This window comes from Athene cunicularia, assembly GCF_003259725.1.
Source record: "Athene cunicularia isolate RWA chromosome 9 unlocalized genomic scaffold, athCun1 chr9_part1, whole genome shotgun sequence".
Classification (NCBI taxonomy): Eukaryota; Metazoa; Chordata; class Aves; order Strigiformes; family Strigidae; genus Athene; species Athene cunicularia.
Window position 1 is genome coordinate 1,317,095 of NW_020799110.1, and position 14,827 is coordinate 1,331,921.

Consider the following 14,827-nt stretch of genomic DNA (forward strand, 5'->3'; position numbering starts at 1 on the left):
CGCGCCGGGCGGCGAGCCGGCGGCAGGGGAGCGCTCCCGGGAAGGTCACGGCTCCGCCACCGGGACGGGCCGAGCGGCGGCCGCCGTCTCGTGGCTGAGCGTTAGCAGGCAGAGGCGAGGGGAGCACAGAAGCCCTAAGAGAAACGCAGGAAAACCACGAACCCGGGCTTAGGGCTGCTTAAATGACACTTTCGCTGTGCTTGCACATCGAGCACCTTTCACCTGGCGTCCGTTAAGGCAGATGCGATGAGCTCTCTAAATAACTACAAGTAAAAATTAGCCAGTGGGATGCCTTGAAAGAGGAGGAACGCTCCTGCAGGAACAGAAAGATTGTCTCACTTGGAAAAACTTAGCCGACTCTAAGGAACAGATTTGCACATGAAAGGTACAGTGTTTCTTGCTGCTCTAGCGAGCGGCGCGCTAAAGACCCCCCCGGAGTCGGAGGATAATCATCACCGCTTAAACAGGGCTTCAAGTGTTCAGAGGACGCTGGGGACTGGTCGGTCTTTAGTCAATATAAATAACATTCTCTTTCTGCTGAATATGACTGGAAGTGAGAAGGGTAAAGGGTTAATTTGCTTTTCTATTATCTATGAATTTATAGCTCACAGTTAATGCAGGGCGAATTGCTCCACATAGCTCTCTTTAACATGGTTCAGTGGGATTTCAGCCCTCTGTCTCAGAAGCCGCTTGCTCATTTGACCAGAAACCTACTTTTCAAAGAAAAAGAACAGCTCATGGTTGTAATAGTCCCTATGGGTTTGGAAAGACAGAGGCTGGGCAGACCTTGCAGGATTGCAGCCTCCTGAGCAATAAGCAACTTGGTGATTCTGGCACTGCCAGCCACTTCAGGCACCTCGATGTCCAGGGAGTAGTGACAGAAGGGGAGATGAGACACACTGAAATGAAACATTCTCTCATTCACTTAGAGAAACAGTGTGGTGGTGTCCGAGGGTCCACTGAGACAGGTATTGTGTAAACCCATGGAACACAAAATCTCTGTTTACTCAGGTCCATAATACTGAGCTATTTGACATCTTTATTTATAAACATACAGACTTTAGTGTCAAGTTCTTGCAGTGGAGGAGTTGGCATTCTGGGTGAGGTGGATGTCAAAGAGAGGAGGAGATTGCTGGAAACTAAAGAACAGGAATCGGGCAGAAACAGAAAGTCCAGAGGAAAAACAAAGACTGAATTCTGAAAGATTGTAGCAGCTTGAAGAGACAAAGATGAATACAAGCCAGCAATACAGTTAAACCTGTTTAAAATAAGTTTAAGTCTTAGACTTGAATGGATGCAGAATCTGTGAAGGGTTCCTTTACTGCTGTTACACCGACTTACAGAGTGTGGGGAAAAAAGAGTGTGATGAGTACAAGAGGACTCAGTGCCCTGACCTGCACCGCTGGTCGACCTTGTGAGGGGTCTGGTGAATGCAGGAGTTTCCATTATTTATCCCAGCGGAACTCTCGTATTCTTCCCCACTGAACGGAAGAGGCGTGTACTCTATCTGTGGAGGTAAAGATCCCCAGGAAATGCTGTGAAGAGAAACTATTGAGTTTTCATTGTGAAATGCTGAGAAATGCACTGCTGTAGGTATGGGACCTCTGTCAGCAGAGGAAAGTCTGGCCCTAAATACATGGGAGCAGATGAAGAGAGCAAAGACCTGTAGGGGAGCCGTACTGCCAGAGGTGGCCAGGTGATCTCTGAAGAGCCACAGAAACACAATCTTAAAATCTACTATTGCGCACACATTCCACGAGTGAGCGGGAGTCCATTCGCACTCCCACCAGCTTTGCATGGATGTGTTGTAGCTACTCCTAAGTCATAGTGCTGTCACCTCAGAAGAGAGGGCTCGGTTGCACTGCTTTAAAAATTACTGTGAAGACTCACTCTTTTCAGCGTGAATTTGCCAGGCTCCCAGCAGAGCCTGATTTTTTTTTCTTTTTTTTTCTATTTTTAGAGACAGCTGTAAAGCTGTAGTCAAGAATTGCTTACATAATATTTTAAGAAATGACAGCAAAGCACAACAGCATATTTTGACCTTTGGCATCAGATAAGTAATTGGCAGATTAGGTTAATTTTTATTCAAGCAGAGACACTTGCTTTTTTCTTGCTTGTGAACTCCTGTACCAGCACACAAGATTCAACCACGCTGGTACACTTTAAAAACAGGTTTTGGTTTACTGGCCTCCCTTTTGTACGTGGCGGCTCCTTCCCGTGAAGGAAGCCCACGCTTCTGTCCTCCCTGAATGCCGAGTAGCGCGTGGTACGTACTTGTGTGCGTGTGTACACGCGCATGAGGAGAATTTTTAATTTCATGACTGACATTCTAGTAGTGTTACAAATAATTTGAAAACTCCCCCAGAAACCATCTTTGTACTGTGCAGCTGAGGAGCCACTTTCAAGACCTCAGTGTAAGTCCTCCAGTGAACCTTCCCTTTTCCTTTTCAGACGCTGGGTTATGGGCAAGTCAGAAAGCCAGATGGATATAACTGAAATGAATACTCCAAAACCAAAGAAGAAACTGCGATGGAGTGGCCTGGAAATAGGGCTCGGTGTTGTAGTGATTCTGCTAGCTATTGTGGCCATCACAATGATAGTTCTGTATGCAACGTACGACGGTGAGTGCACTTGAACTGTCTCTGAATACAAATACTTATGAATATAAAAGTGGTTTAAGGAATTCTGAAAAATGTTTTAATAAATAGAATCCAGTTGTTTGTATATAGTAAAAAAGAAAAAAATATACTATATTAAAATGTTGCATTAGAAAAAACTGTGTTGCATGGTGTATATAGCTGCGCTACATAAAACATGAAGAAAATAAAATAATGAGGACAGCTTAGAATTATTTGCCTGATAATAGCAAATTTTACCTCACCCAGTGTATAAAATTAGATGAGTAATAGCTGCTACATCATAACCATATTTCATAGGTATGTCACTAGACGGTATGACACAATTATCTGAAACGTAAAGCTGCATCCACACTTCTTATTGCTGGGCACCAACACAAAACTGCTTCCAACAGGGACTCTGTAAATTCATTTGTTCATGCAAAGTTGTGGTAAACACAAAACATCTGCTTGTTCTGACTTAGCAACACTTCTGTTTGTAATGAATGCTTCAGTAAGCAAAAAACTACAAAGTACAACACTGCTGAAGAAAAACAAGCTACAGACAGGGCTTCCTCCATATTCCTGTATACCTATGAAAATCCTAGCTTTTCATTTTACAGGCTGTTGCAGCAAGGAGCATACACTCTTAGTGAGTGTATTTATATTAAGATTCAGCAGCCATACCAAAATATTTGAAAATAATTCCATTCACGGTAAATAGCCTGATAATTTTTGGAAAAGATAATACAGAGAAGCTAAAATTTCCATTTGGGGTCAAACGAGAATGTTTCCTTACGTTGGAAATGAAATGCTTTGTTTCATTTTAAAGTACTTAATAATTTTGTTTAAACATTTTATTATAGTCTAGTTCAATTATGGAATGGAAAAATGCCATTCTGAAATGAAAAATAAAAAAATGTTTTACTTCTGAAGTCTCAGAAGGAAACAATTTCATGTTCCTGAGACTTGTGTTTTGTTTAGAAGACTTCAGAGTGAATGTCTTAGAATTTCCAATTAATTCCTCCAAGACCTTTTAGTCATTGAAGGGTATTGCTAAACTCAAACTGACTTTGCAACTGCCTTCAGTCCATGTGCTATTTTTTTCTGAATTTCTTCCTTGTTATGAAAATTATATTTTGCCCACCTCTAATTGATTGACAGGACATTTTCCTCTGATGACTACAAAAATTCCACATGATGAGTGACTAGCACTGAATGACCCTAAAGGGATGAACATGATGGTAACTTCTTAGAGCCTGATCCTATAAATATTCATTTACTGAGTGTGAGGTGTCCATTCATCTTTACCCTACTGTACACTGCAATTAAATGCAATTCTAAAGTGACTGTCAATGAAAGTAATATTTACAGTAGCTACTATTATATTGACATTCAGTAAAGAATTAAGAATATGATTGTATCCTCTTTTAGATGGGGTTTGCAAGACATCAGACTGTATAAAATCAGGTAAGAATGAAAATGCATACCTTTTAAATTAATTTATGTTTTTAAACAGAATTACCACCATGCAATGTTGCCATCTAACTGCAGACACATACGGCACATTGAGGCGTGGGATCTGCTAACCCAAATAATTTTCTTAGCATATTTCTTCTACAAATGTAAAATCTTGTGATGTGATATTGTCAGATCTTACAAAGACATCAGTCACCAGGTCTGGCTAGTTTAAGACTTAGAAACAGACTCTCCAAAGAATGCCTCCAACTTCAGAAGATGCTTTAAGTGATTCAGAAGATTGCTCTTCCCCACACGCACCTCCAAGTCAGAATTCAAGCAGAGGCTCTGTCTCTGGAGGTGCATAAAAAGAAATTCCTGATCATTGATAGCCATTAAAGGTGCCATTCTGCTGGCTGAGAAGATGCAGTATTAATCTTCACGTCCAGAAAAATTTCCAGATTTTATAGGGTGACAAGCTAATTTTATCCTCCAGTAAAAACTGCATAAAAACCTTTTTGTTTACAACCTTTTCTGAACTCTGCTAGAAGGCTACTAAAATGCATCAGCGAGCTGCTGAGTTCCAGACTATATATCCTCGTAGTAAAGTGGTAGTTATCCATGCTTACCCTTTCCCCTCACTTCTGGTTCTTACCCTCTCTGCTTTCTTCTCCAGATCAATCAATGCTGGTTTCCCTGGTTTGCCTCATTTACTTCTAAATGTCCCCATTCTCTTTGTAACACTTGCTGCACCTCATTAATCCAGACTGATCCTAGGCTCGGAAGCAGCCTCTCTCTCTCATTCCTCAAAAGAAAGGTGCACTTAGCTGGCTGTGCCAACATACATTTCAAAGGGGCTCCACGCCAGCTCTGCCCTGCTGTCCCTTTTCACACCATTTTCTGGGGTCGGACAGGTGACAGTTGCAGCAGTCTTCTCCAGGTCAGGAGGAGAGCCCCACTGCCAGTCTGTAATCACCTTGGTATACCTGTACACCCCTACAGCAGCTCTCTTTTGATATGTGTTTTTCTGGGAAGCTTCTGAAGATGGGATCCCTGAAATCACTCTCTTGGTGTTAACTTTCTGGCAGGAATTCCTCTTTTGCTTTCTCCACCCCTGTAGAATAACTTGGCCACACAGTTCACAAAGGCTGTGGCCCAGTCACAGAGGGTGGCCAGAAATCAAAAATGGAAGCTCAGGACATGGATTGTTTCCCAGCACCCACACCGGGACCTCACAGCTTACCGGGCAAACATCTTGCATTTTGTTCAACTCTGGTAACCTCCCACTGAAAAGCACCATAAACATTCTAATAGCTGCATGTTATCTTCATGTCAAGTGGAACTCGTAACTTCTGCGTAGATTCTGAACATCAGACTGGCCCCTCTGGAAGGTAAGAGAAAGGACAGCCCGAGGAGAAGCCAGAGAGCCAGCACATCAGTAGGAGACAGAGGAAAGGTGGTGAGGAGGCATAAAGGATTTGACAGTCAGCATGCAAGAAAAATGTATGTGCTTGCAAAAAAAGTGTATGTAATTTAAGTGGAGTTGTTAAGGAATCTGTGGTACACATCACCCCACGGGAGGCTTCCAAAAGGTTTTGATTCATAGGCCCCATTTAGATTTGCAGACATGCCAGAAGCAGCAGAGAAAAGTCATTATATTGGTTTCCTTACTTCCGTGGGACTGTTCTTAGGTGTCATTTTATTACCAAAGTAGCAAGGGTAGTTGCCCCATACCTCAGACCTGATGGAGTCATCCACTGGTGAAGCCCCAGCGCAGTCCGCTGTCCCAGTAACTGCAGATTGTCATCAGCACAGCCGAGCACCTTACAGGGTTTATCTCAGGTGGTCATCACTGTTTTGCAGTCACGCTTCCGAGAGGTTTTTCTGCCACAGGGAAAGCTCATGCTGTGGTTTGAAAAATGATCAAATGAGTTATGTACTTGATTTTTTTTTAATCTCTGATGATGCTTATTTTCAGCTAAATATTTATACATATCTGTTAAAAAGAAGTTCAGACAGGCTATGTAATGATGACTGGACCCAGAAAGGGAAAGCAGTAGGTTTGGAGAAATAAGGCATAATGTAAACTGAAGACCTAGCAGGAAGAGGCTAAATGAATTAAGCAAGTAGTTTTATTTTTACGCTTCCGTTAAGAGATTTAACAGCATGCAAATATTTAAGGGAATAAATAAACATTCTTACTGAATGTTAGAATCTCAGTGCAGAAATTGTAAAAGGATTACAGTAAGGACATTGATGGGGAAGAATGTCAGGCTTACAAAGAAACGTAACAGGGTGAAAGAGGCACATTTTAAAAAAATATAAATTGCCTCAATTGAACAGAAATAATCATGAAATATAAAATGAGAAAAAAGGGTAGATAGACTAAAATTTCCCCCAAAAAATAAATGTACAGTGTGGTTCTAATGTCATAATGTCTTTTCATCTTTCATTAAATACAGCTTTATTTTATTCACACATTTATCTCATTTACTCACTGTCATCTGCCCCGTATTCTACAAATTGTCTAGTTCAGTGGAAAGAATAAGCCCTAAAGCAGTGGTGAGAAGTCATTCTCAAAACATGTAACATGCCAGGGCAGTGCTATAATTGTGTTCTGGGGAAGTGTTTTCTACTGACGGAAGAATGAGCTACTGGATATCACAGAGCTTTTCTGTAATCCACATTCTGTTATACGACAGGAAAATGGATCCACTGCAGACAGGGGAACTACTCTTGTGAGTAACTACTACTGTGTGTGCAAGAACTGCACACTCCAGCCTGGAACACATAAAATTTACAACCAGGCAGAAGACAGCTTTTGTATTTTACCAGGTAAAATACGTATCGTACTGTAAGAGTCCTGGGAGGCAACCAGGGTATTGGATTAAATTATAATCTTTATAACTGAGTTTTAGCTGTGGGGCTGTACCTCAAACAAGATCTACACAGATGCAAAAGCAACGGTGTCAAACTGGACACTTCTGAGCATATTGCAATCTGTAGCATTAGGAGGTGTTTCTGCCTAGCAATGGGCGACTCCCAGAGCAGCTAGAAGTCCGGTTGGTCTCTTGGACTGTTGTGGCCTGGAAATCTTGCAATGCGGGAGGCAGTTAGGATCCGGGAGCCCCACGCACACTTTGGATGTGCTACCTGCTACAGAACCGTCAGCTCCAAATAGCCCATCCGTCTGTAAATGCTGTCAATCCACAGCTCTAAGCAAAACTGGGAATGACCAGTTGGAATTTTAACTGGGTGTTTATTAACTGAGCCAGGATTTCCATGTCCCACCATTTAAGGTAGAAACTGCTACAGAAGTGTTGGGCTTTCTCCACACTTGCATGGCCATTAAATGAAATACAATCAGATTATGCAAAGGGGAGGCAAGTGTTGGTAAGGACATAATTACCCAGAAGACTTGCTCGATGAGGGGGTCACTACTGTGAGTGGGGTCTCAGCTCCAGAAGCAGAATGCTGTGAGTCAGGAGCCCAGATGGTCAGCTGGCATCTGCTCGGGCCTACAGTGCTCCAAGAGCTTCAAAAATAGTTCAGAGTTTGTTGGAATTATATAATTTAATAACAAAATACATTCATAATTAAAAGATGCAATGTGAAGGGCTTAAACCAGAGAAGTACACTGTATTATTGCTGTTTAATAATAATTTTACTGGGATGAATCTACGAATTTAATATTACTTCAAATGAGGATTTTCTAACAGTTTAGTGTGGCTGCTTCTTTCAGACCATGTAGGATAACATACAGGAGAAGTTAGATACAGATAGAAAGCAACAAGTATTAACTTTGGAAAATTTACCGTGATCTTTCAAGAAATATAACTAGGAATAGACAGTAAGTGAAATGGTAATGCCTTACACCAGAACTGGCCGATACTGTGGCAGCATTTTGCAATGAATTTCAATATTTTGCAATAGTTACAAGCCACAAAAAAAGAATAAAGTGAAGATACAGACAGAATTTATAGTACATTTAATAGAGGGCCTTCAAATAAATGACAAGAAGAAAAAACTGTAATGACAATTCAATTGGTTACACCCAGGGTAAAATATCAGTAACTGCCCAATACTGTTATCGAGGTTTGTGAAATCCATTGCAGTGCAGCAGGTGAAGATACCACGTTATTTTGGTCATTTGAGTCTTTTTTGAATAAGCTGACGTACTCTCTGCTACTGTTCCTGAGCTCAGACAGCACAGGCTGATGAGAATCGGGAATTTTGATCTGTCTCGTACCAATTTTGCCTAGGTAAGCATATTGTGTTTCTCCTATAGCCTCCCCAGGTCACTAATTGTTCTGTCAGCTTATATTACTTTATTTGTAAGCTATTAAAGCAACAACTGGCAATCAAGAGCACTACAATAAAATTAATCATTAAAAGTAATTGAGATAAGACTCTACATTCTTCAGTGACAGAAAATTGAATAAACAAGTGAGAATAGGAACAAACTCAAACTGATTCAACAAAAAATACTGAGGACTAGTGAAAAGTGTATCACGGAATATCTGGATTTGTAGATATATGAATTAACCTGTATTGAAATTAAAACAGCAAAATATTCATCAGTCTCACACTTCTTATTTCCAGAGCAAAAAAGTCTTAGTGTGTACAGCCATGAACTTACCATAAAGCTTCTTTGGGCATAACCATCAACTTAAAACTAACTTAGAGCATGGTTAGGATTCTGTCCAGCCTGGCTGGTCCCACTGACTTGGAAGGGGCAATTCATGTGTCATTCTTCTCAGCTTGGTTGCTAAAAAAAAAACAAACAAAAAACCACTTTTAATTGATTTTCATATTATCAGCCAAATAACAAATGGTCATCTTGGGGTTCAGATGTGCAAGTTACACTCTTGAGGAGAGCATTCTTCAGGAGAATATTTAATACATGTATTTTGCATGAAGCCCTAAGTGAAAGGTTACAGTTCCCATGACTGAGCTCTTTTATGTTTGCAGTATTTAAACTTCAAGTTGATTAGCTAATATTGGCTAGCCTGGAGTTGACAGCAGAAAAGTTATGACAGATGATTATTTTTGTGTGACAGCAGTAGGCAAGGAAGATTAAACAGATGCTAATTACAAATACAGCAACCTGATTCCACAGTTAAAGCAAGGTTGGATATTACATATACTGTTAATAATGTCTCAGATTTATACAAGATGCGAGTTTCTCCTGGGTTTGGGGTTTTTTTTCAGAAGTGACAAGACAGTGGCTAAGAGCCATCTTTTCGTGGTGTCAGAGGATCTCTCTATCCTACTGTTACTTTTTGGCAGGGCTGGCACACGGCTCTGAATGAGCCGGCTGTGGCGTCCGGTCCTGGCTACTAAAGTCTTTGTGGCTGGACTAACACACGCCAAGATAATCCAAGGGACAGTGTTACCCTTCAGATGCTGCTCCAGCCTAGCAGAGAGATTCACAAGGGTACCCTTAAAACAGGAGCTGTTAGTAATAATTAGCACTCTTCCTCTTTCACATCAAGTTGATGGAGCTAGGACAGGAATCAAGTGAACTGTTCAAAACATTCCCCTTCTGCTAAACAAAATAGGACAAACCAGACGGAAACAAGTACCAGAGCTGACACAATCACAGAATAGTTGGGGTTGGAAGTGACCTCCGAAGAGTCCCAACAACCCTGCTTAAAGCAAGGTCAGCTAGAGAAAGTTGCTCAAGATCTTGTCCAGTCAGGTTCTGATTATCTCCCAGATGGAGACTTTGCAACTTCCCTGGCAACCCATTCCACTGTTTGACCACCCTTGCAGTAAGTTTTTTCTTAAGGTCAAAAGGATATTTCTTTTTCCTATTTCTGTATGTGCCCGTTGCCTCTTGTCCAAGTTGATGGGCAGGGGGGAAATCCCTTGCTCTAAGAGACTTGACAGTAGGACTGGATGCTTGGCTTTGTCAAGAATGGGTAAAAAGCCCCTGTCAAACTGAGTAAAAACATGACTGATTTTCACAGTCTCTGGCTGTCGGCATGATCCTGTATCTTTTCAAATTGAAGACAACCTGCCACTGACTTTAGAAGGAAAAGAATCAAGTGCTAGGCATTGTACCGATTTCCACAGTGGGTTTCATGCTACTGAAGCAGTCTAAAATTGAAAATGTGTGTGTTCGTGGATTTTTCCATTTTACAAGCACTAGAACACTGTAAAACCATCAGAAGTTGACCTCAAATATAACACTGTTAAGCCAACTGAAGGTCCCAAGGAAAATGAAGAGAGGGGAGGAGGCAAGTCAACAATAAATACTGTAGCCTGTCCATCCATCTCTCATTTCCACCAGCATAACAGACATGGAAAATATTGAAGTACTGGAGAAATAACTATAAATATTTGACTCACCCATGTGGGAGGAATGAACCCTTGAAATCACAAGCCTCACCATTTACTAAAAATAATGTCTGAAAAATGGGAAGGATATTCAGTATCCTGGGAAATTCAGAGGTATCGCTAGCTTGTCTGACTCGGAGCATCTCTCCTCCCTGTGAGACTCCGTGCTAGCACACTAGTGGGGAAAGGAGTCTAGGTGGAAGAGGAATACAGACAAGGAAAAGCACAGAAGGTTTATGAACAGTAACTGGGAAATGGTCATCAAGGCATCAGATTTCACTAGAGAATCCCATGTCACCATCAGTCAGTGACCAGACAGTCTTTGACAAGCCGCTACAGGAGGGTCACTAGGGACAGCAAGAGGCACTATCAGTTCTAGAATAAAACGTGGAATAAGTCTAAAAAAATCAGTGTAGATTCAGGAAAGCATTAATAGGAAAGCTTTCTGGACAAGAACTTAAACAGTACAAAGTCATCACTTCATTGAAATAGACTGGATTCAGCTGAGCCCCTATCTTACTTAATTACTTAAATTACATTACACTGGATACTTAACCTCTGATATGTCTTGTGCTTTTAATTTCTCTTTTCACCACATTTCAAGTGTAAGTCAGGAAATTAAACACCTTGTATTTTATTTAAATCCAAGCAAGCACTCACAGGGAGTAGGAACATTAGTGAGTTTACCCATCTGTCAACACAGGCAACAGAAAAGTAGAGAAGCTATGGGTAGTAAAGGAACAGTAATTCGTTATTCACTGACTAGCACTTTGTTTGGTCTAGAACATTCAACTAGGTTTGAGCCTATTCTAAACTAAAGGAAATATATTTATGACTTCCCTCTTCAGAGCAAACAAATATATTGATTTATTTTCTCTCAAGATTCTGTATGCCTTGATTTGTCCCATATTACAGCAGCCCGAATCCTTGAGAACATGGACACCACTGCAGAGCCTTGTCATGATTTTTACCAATATGCCTGTGGAGGATGGCTTAAGAGGAACGTCATTCCAGAAACCAGCTCCCGTTATAGTAACTTTGACATTTTAAGAGACGAACTAGAAGTTGTTTTAAAAGGTCAGTGGCGTTTATGTTTGTGGACTATATAAAGTTTCTCCTTTGGCTTACACGTTATCCTAATAAGATGCAGTTGTCTAGCAAAGCTTAAAATACTACCAGATATTTCAGTTTCTTTGTGTTCGGTTCAGGACAAATCTACAACAAACTGTTTGCTTGCTGTGGAAGGTATGCTGTTGTGTCTGACACTGGAGCGGAGCTGACCAGACCTGACCCTCCTGCTATCTGGACTCTGTGTGCTCATTTGCATATTAGAACTGAAATCCACATCATTACCCTCATGCACTAACAGCAGCAGCCAGGCTAGGTGAAGGAGGGAGGTGGGCCCGTGGGCCACTCAGCTGGAATGCTGGGAGTTGCTCTCTGGCAGCCCTATGTCCTGCATGTCTGTATTTCATCAGCTAAATCCCAGAGCAGGCAAGCAATTTTCTAACTAGTCACATCATAAAACTTAAAAATATTCCTTTTTCCACAGAATGTAATGGTGTCAAATTTTCGCCTGAAAAAAGACAATAACAGAGTCAAAGAAGTCAGTTTATACTCACGAAACATTCTCCAAACCGCTCTCTCCAGACTCAATATGCTTTTTTTGCTTTGCACATCTCCTGGTTTTGCCAGGTTTGCAGTTTATATGGATGCCACGGGTTCCTCAGGGTTCAGTTTCTGTGGAGCAAAGCAATTGTAAAGTAATAACTGGAGTAACTGTAAAGTGGCAAGAGTGGGCTGCCCCACAGGCGAAGGCGAGCCAGGAGCTGACTGTGGTTCAGGGCAGGCAGGGACAGGGCGCTCACAGACAAGGGGCTCAGCCCCCGGGCCCACGCCACAAGAGCAGGTTGAGCCAGCAGCCTCACGTCAGCAGACACGTCCATAATCATGTGGCAGGGCTGCAGGCAAGGTCAGGCTCTGCAAGGGCCAGGGCCAGGGCCAGCATCCCTGCAGGAGCGTGGGCAAGGACCACGGGCAAGAGGCTGGCCTGGGCTGCTGCTCCTGAGCCAACAGGCATAGGCTGCACACGTGGAGGCCCCAGATGAGCCTTCTCATGGCTCTTTCTCACCACTGAGCTGTTTTCACAGAAGTGTGATCCATGGTCACAAGCTGCACCATACCAAAGCAGACCTTGAACACAAACAGCTGAACTCCTGGCTGCAGAGAAGGGATTGCCAGTTAGAATTGCAGGAAAAAGATGGTTACAGGCTGGTCAGTGCAGTTAGAGCCTGCTGGTACACTCAGGGCCCTGACAGCAATTCTCTTCACACAGTAGCTTAGTCACCTAAAAACCCTCCCTGAAAAATCCGAGCATTTGTATTTTGTCAAGAGTGATCCACAGAGGATCTACGCGACAGCTTTACACCCAACGTGCCAACAGAGACAGATGTCGTGACAAGCCATATAATCTCCAGAGCTTTTTCCCCTCAGGTTTTGAAAGGCAAAGCTTCCCTGGAATTTCAGATGGACGTGGAGTACTTAGTGTCCACCCTCTGGTCCTCAGGATGGTATCCAGTGTGCTTCCTCCAGTAGCTCTCCAGTAAAGATCAGGGATTAAGAACTATTTGCTGTCTGTGTGTTTCAGATGTCCTCGACACACCAAGCAGTAATGACATAGCAGCAGTGCAGAAGGCAAAAACTCTGTACAGATCGTGCATAAATGAAAGTAAGTGTCTCCTGAATTTACTGCATATAGGATTTATAAATATCCAAAGAATCCCATCTCCACAGTCAGCTATACCTACATCCTCCTACTTCCTGTGCATAATTTTTCAGAAATTCTTTATGAAAACTAAAATGTATCCAATTCTATAGAGTCAAATAAGAATGTCAATAGTAAAATTAGCATTGTATCTCCTCTTTTTACTAGCTTTGATATTTTAGGTGAGATTGCACTAATCTTCAGTTACTAGTTTGCTGCAGATATTTAAACTCAAATCCTTTCAGTTAAATGTGAGTTAACTTCTTTTCTGGAAATGATCAGGGATGAGGTGAAAAATAACTGGCGTACCAGGCTTCTAGAAACAGGGAGATCACTTATTTCAAGAACTTGAGCTAGATGCTGCCACTAGAATGAGGAGCAGTAAGACAGTCCGCAGTGCCTCCTAAATCACGTTTTTATAGTTTCTATGATGTTATTAATACTCCCCAAAACTATTCTTTCAAGCTATCTGCAGAATGAAAATCAAGAGTTCTTCAGTGTCGTGATCACAAGGATTTGCATATGATGTTTGCAGTCATGACTGAAATGTTTTCAAATTAAATGTTAAAGCACAGCCATACATCAGAGCTTACTCCTCTGGTGGTGACGCTGAAAACTTACTTCTCGGCTTCGTTATTCTGAACTCATTAGGACAGTATAACATTTGTGTGTTTTAAAATGTCACGGTAACTCATTTTATTTTTTCCAAAAGCTACCATTGATAGCAGAGGTGGAAGGCCTTTAATCAGCTTATTGCCAAATGTATCTGACTGGCCTGTAGCAACAACTAACTGGGATTCTTCCTATGGTAAGATAATCTGTGTTTATTTCCTTTACAGTTAAAATTTCTAAATTATTTTACTTTTCATTGCTTACCAAACAGAGAGACTGAGTAAACCTTTCATTTGCTTAGGTACTGCTTGGACAGCTGAGACAGCTATTGCACAGCTGAACTCCAGATACGGAAAAAAGGTCCTCATTAACTTTTTTGTTGGCACAGATGATAAAAATTCCACAGCACATATCATTCATGTAAGTCCTCCTTGTTGATCATAAAAGCACAACAAAATAACCAGGAGCACAGACATAAATGTTAACCAGGAGAAACATCAGGGATTTGAATTCTACCAGAGTAAGTTGTAGATGAATTTGTGAATCTATGTGGTATTCAAACTTAAATTACCAGTTTCACTATGCACTGCTGGTTCTCAAAGTTTACATCTCTGATCTCTGCACTCATACACTGTTACTCTCAGTGAGACGAGAATAACGGAGACGTACAGACACAATTTATGTGTCTGCTGGACAGACAACAGACATGATCTACTTACATACACATGCGAGCAAATAAGTAAACACGATTCCTTACCACGTACTTCGGGCAGAAGACTCTGTCACCGAAACCCTGGGCTGTGCTCCCAATGGCAGGAAGCCCACGAAGGGGGTTGTGTTTTCCCAAGGTTCAGATGCCGAAGCGCTAACGGGACCTGTGGACACTGGCACGGATCGGAAAGGGGCCGAGGGCATTTGCATAAGGAGTTATGTCCAGAGTGCCCTGCCTGTAAACATAAGATGATCTCTGAAAATGGAAAATCCAGAGGAAGACAGTATTACACAGGGTGAATCTGCGCCAGGGACTCCACAGGCA

General features: G+C 41.7%; 1 protein-coding gene and 1 long non-coding RNA gene across 4 annotated transcripts in view; one reads left to right on the forward strand and one right to left on the reverse strand.

Moving 5' to 3' along the window:
- Positions 1 to 81: 81 nt before the first annotated feature.
- Positions 82 to 14,827, forward strand: part of MME (membrane metalloendopeptidase) — a 47,432-nt gene continuing 32,686 nt past the window's right edge. The window contains exons 1-7 of one of the 3 annotated variants that reach the window (XM_026854761.1): positions 82 to 145; positions 2,452 to 2,621; positions 4,050 to 4,085; positions 11,331 to 11,492; positions 13,063 to 13,143; positions 13,892 to 13,987; positions 14,093 to 14,211. In XM_026854761.1, the coding sequence (XP_026710562.1) occupies positions 2,462 to 2,621; positions 4,050 to 4,085; positions 11,331 to 11,492; positions 13,063 to 13,143; positions 13,892 to 13,987; positions 14,093 to 14,211 (654 nt within the window). In that variant the 5' untranslated portion in view covers positions 82 to 145; positions 2,452 to 2,461. Of the gene's footprint in view, positions 386 to 2,451; positions 2,622 to 4,049; positions 4,086 to 11,330; positions 11,493 to 13,062; positions 13,144 to 13,891; positions 13,988 to 14,092; positions 14,212 to 14,827 lie in introns of all 3 variants that reach the window. The other 2 variants (XM_026854759.1, XM_026854760.1) reach the window with 2 other exon arrangements.
- On the reverse strand, positions 5,529 to 12,231 carry LOC113483301. The gene is made up of 4 exons (XR_003399013.1): positions 12,038 to 12,231; positions 8,713 to 8,841; positions 7,483 to 7,608; positions 5,529 to 5,978 (listed from the first exon to the last, which is right to left on the reverse strand). It is a non-coding gene; the product is annotated as an uncharacterized LOC113483301 (long non-coding RNA).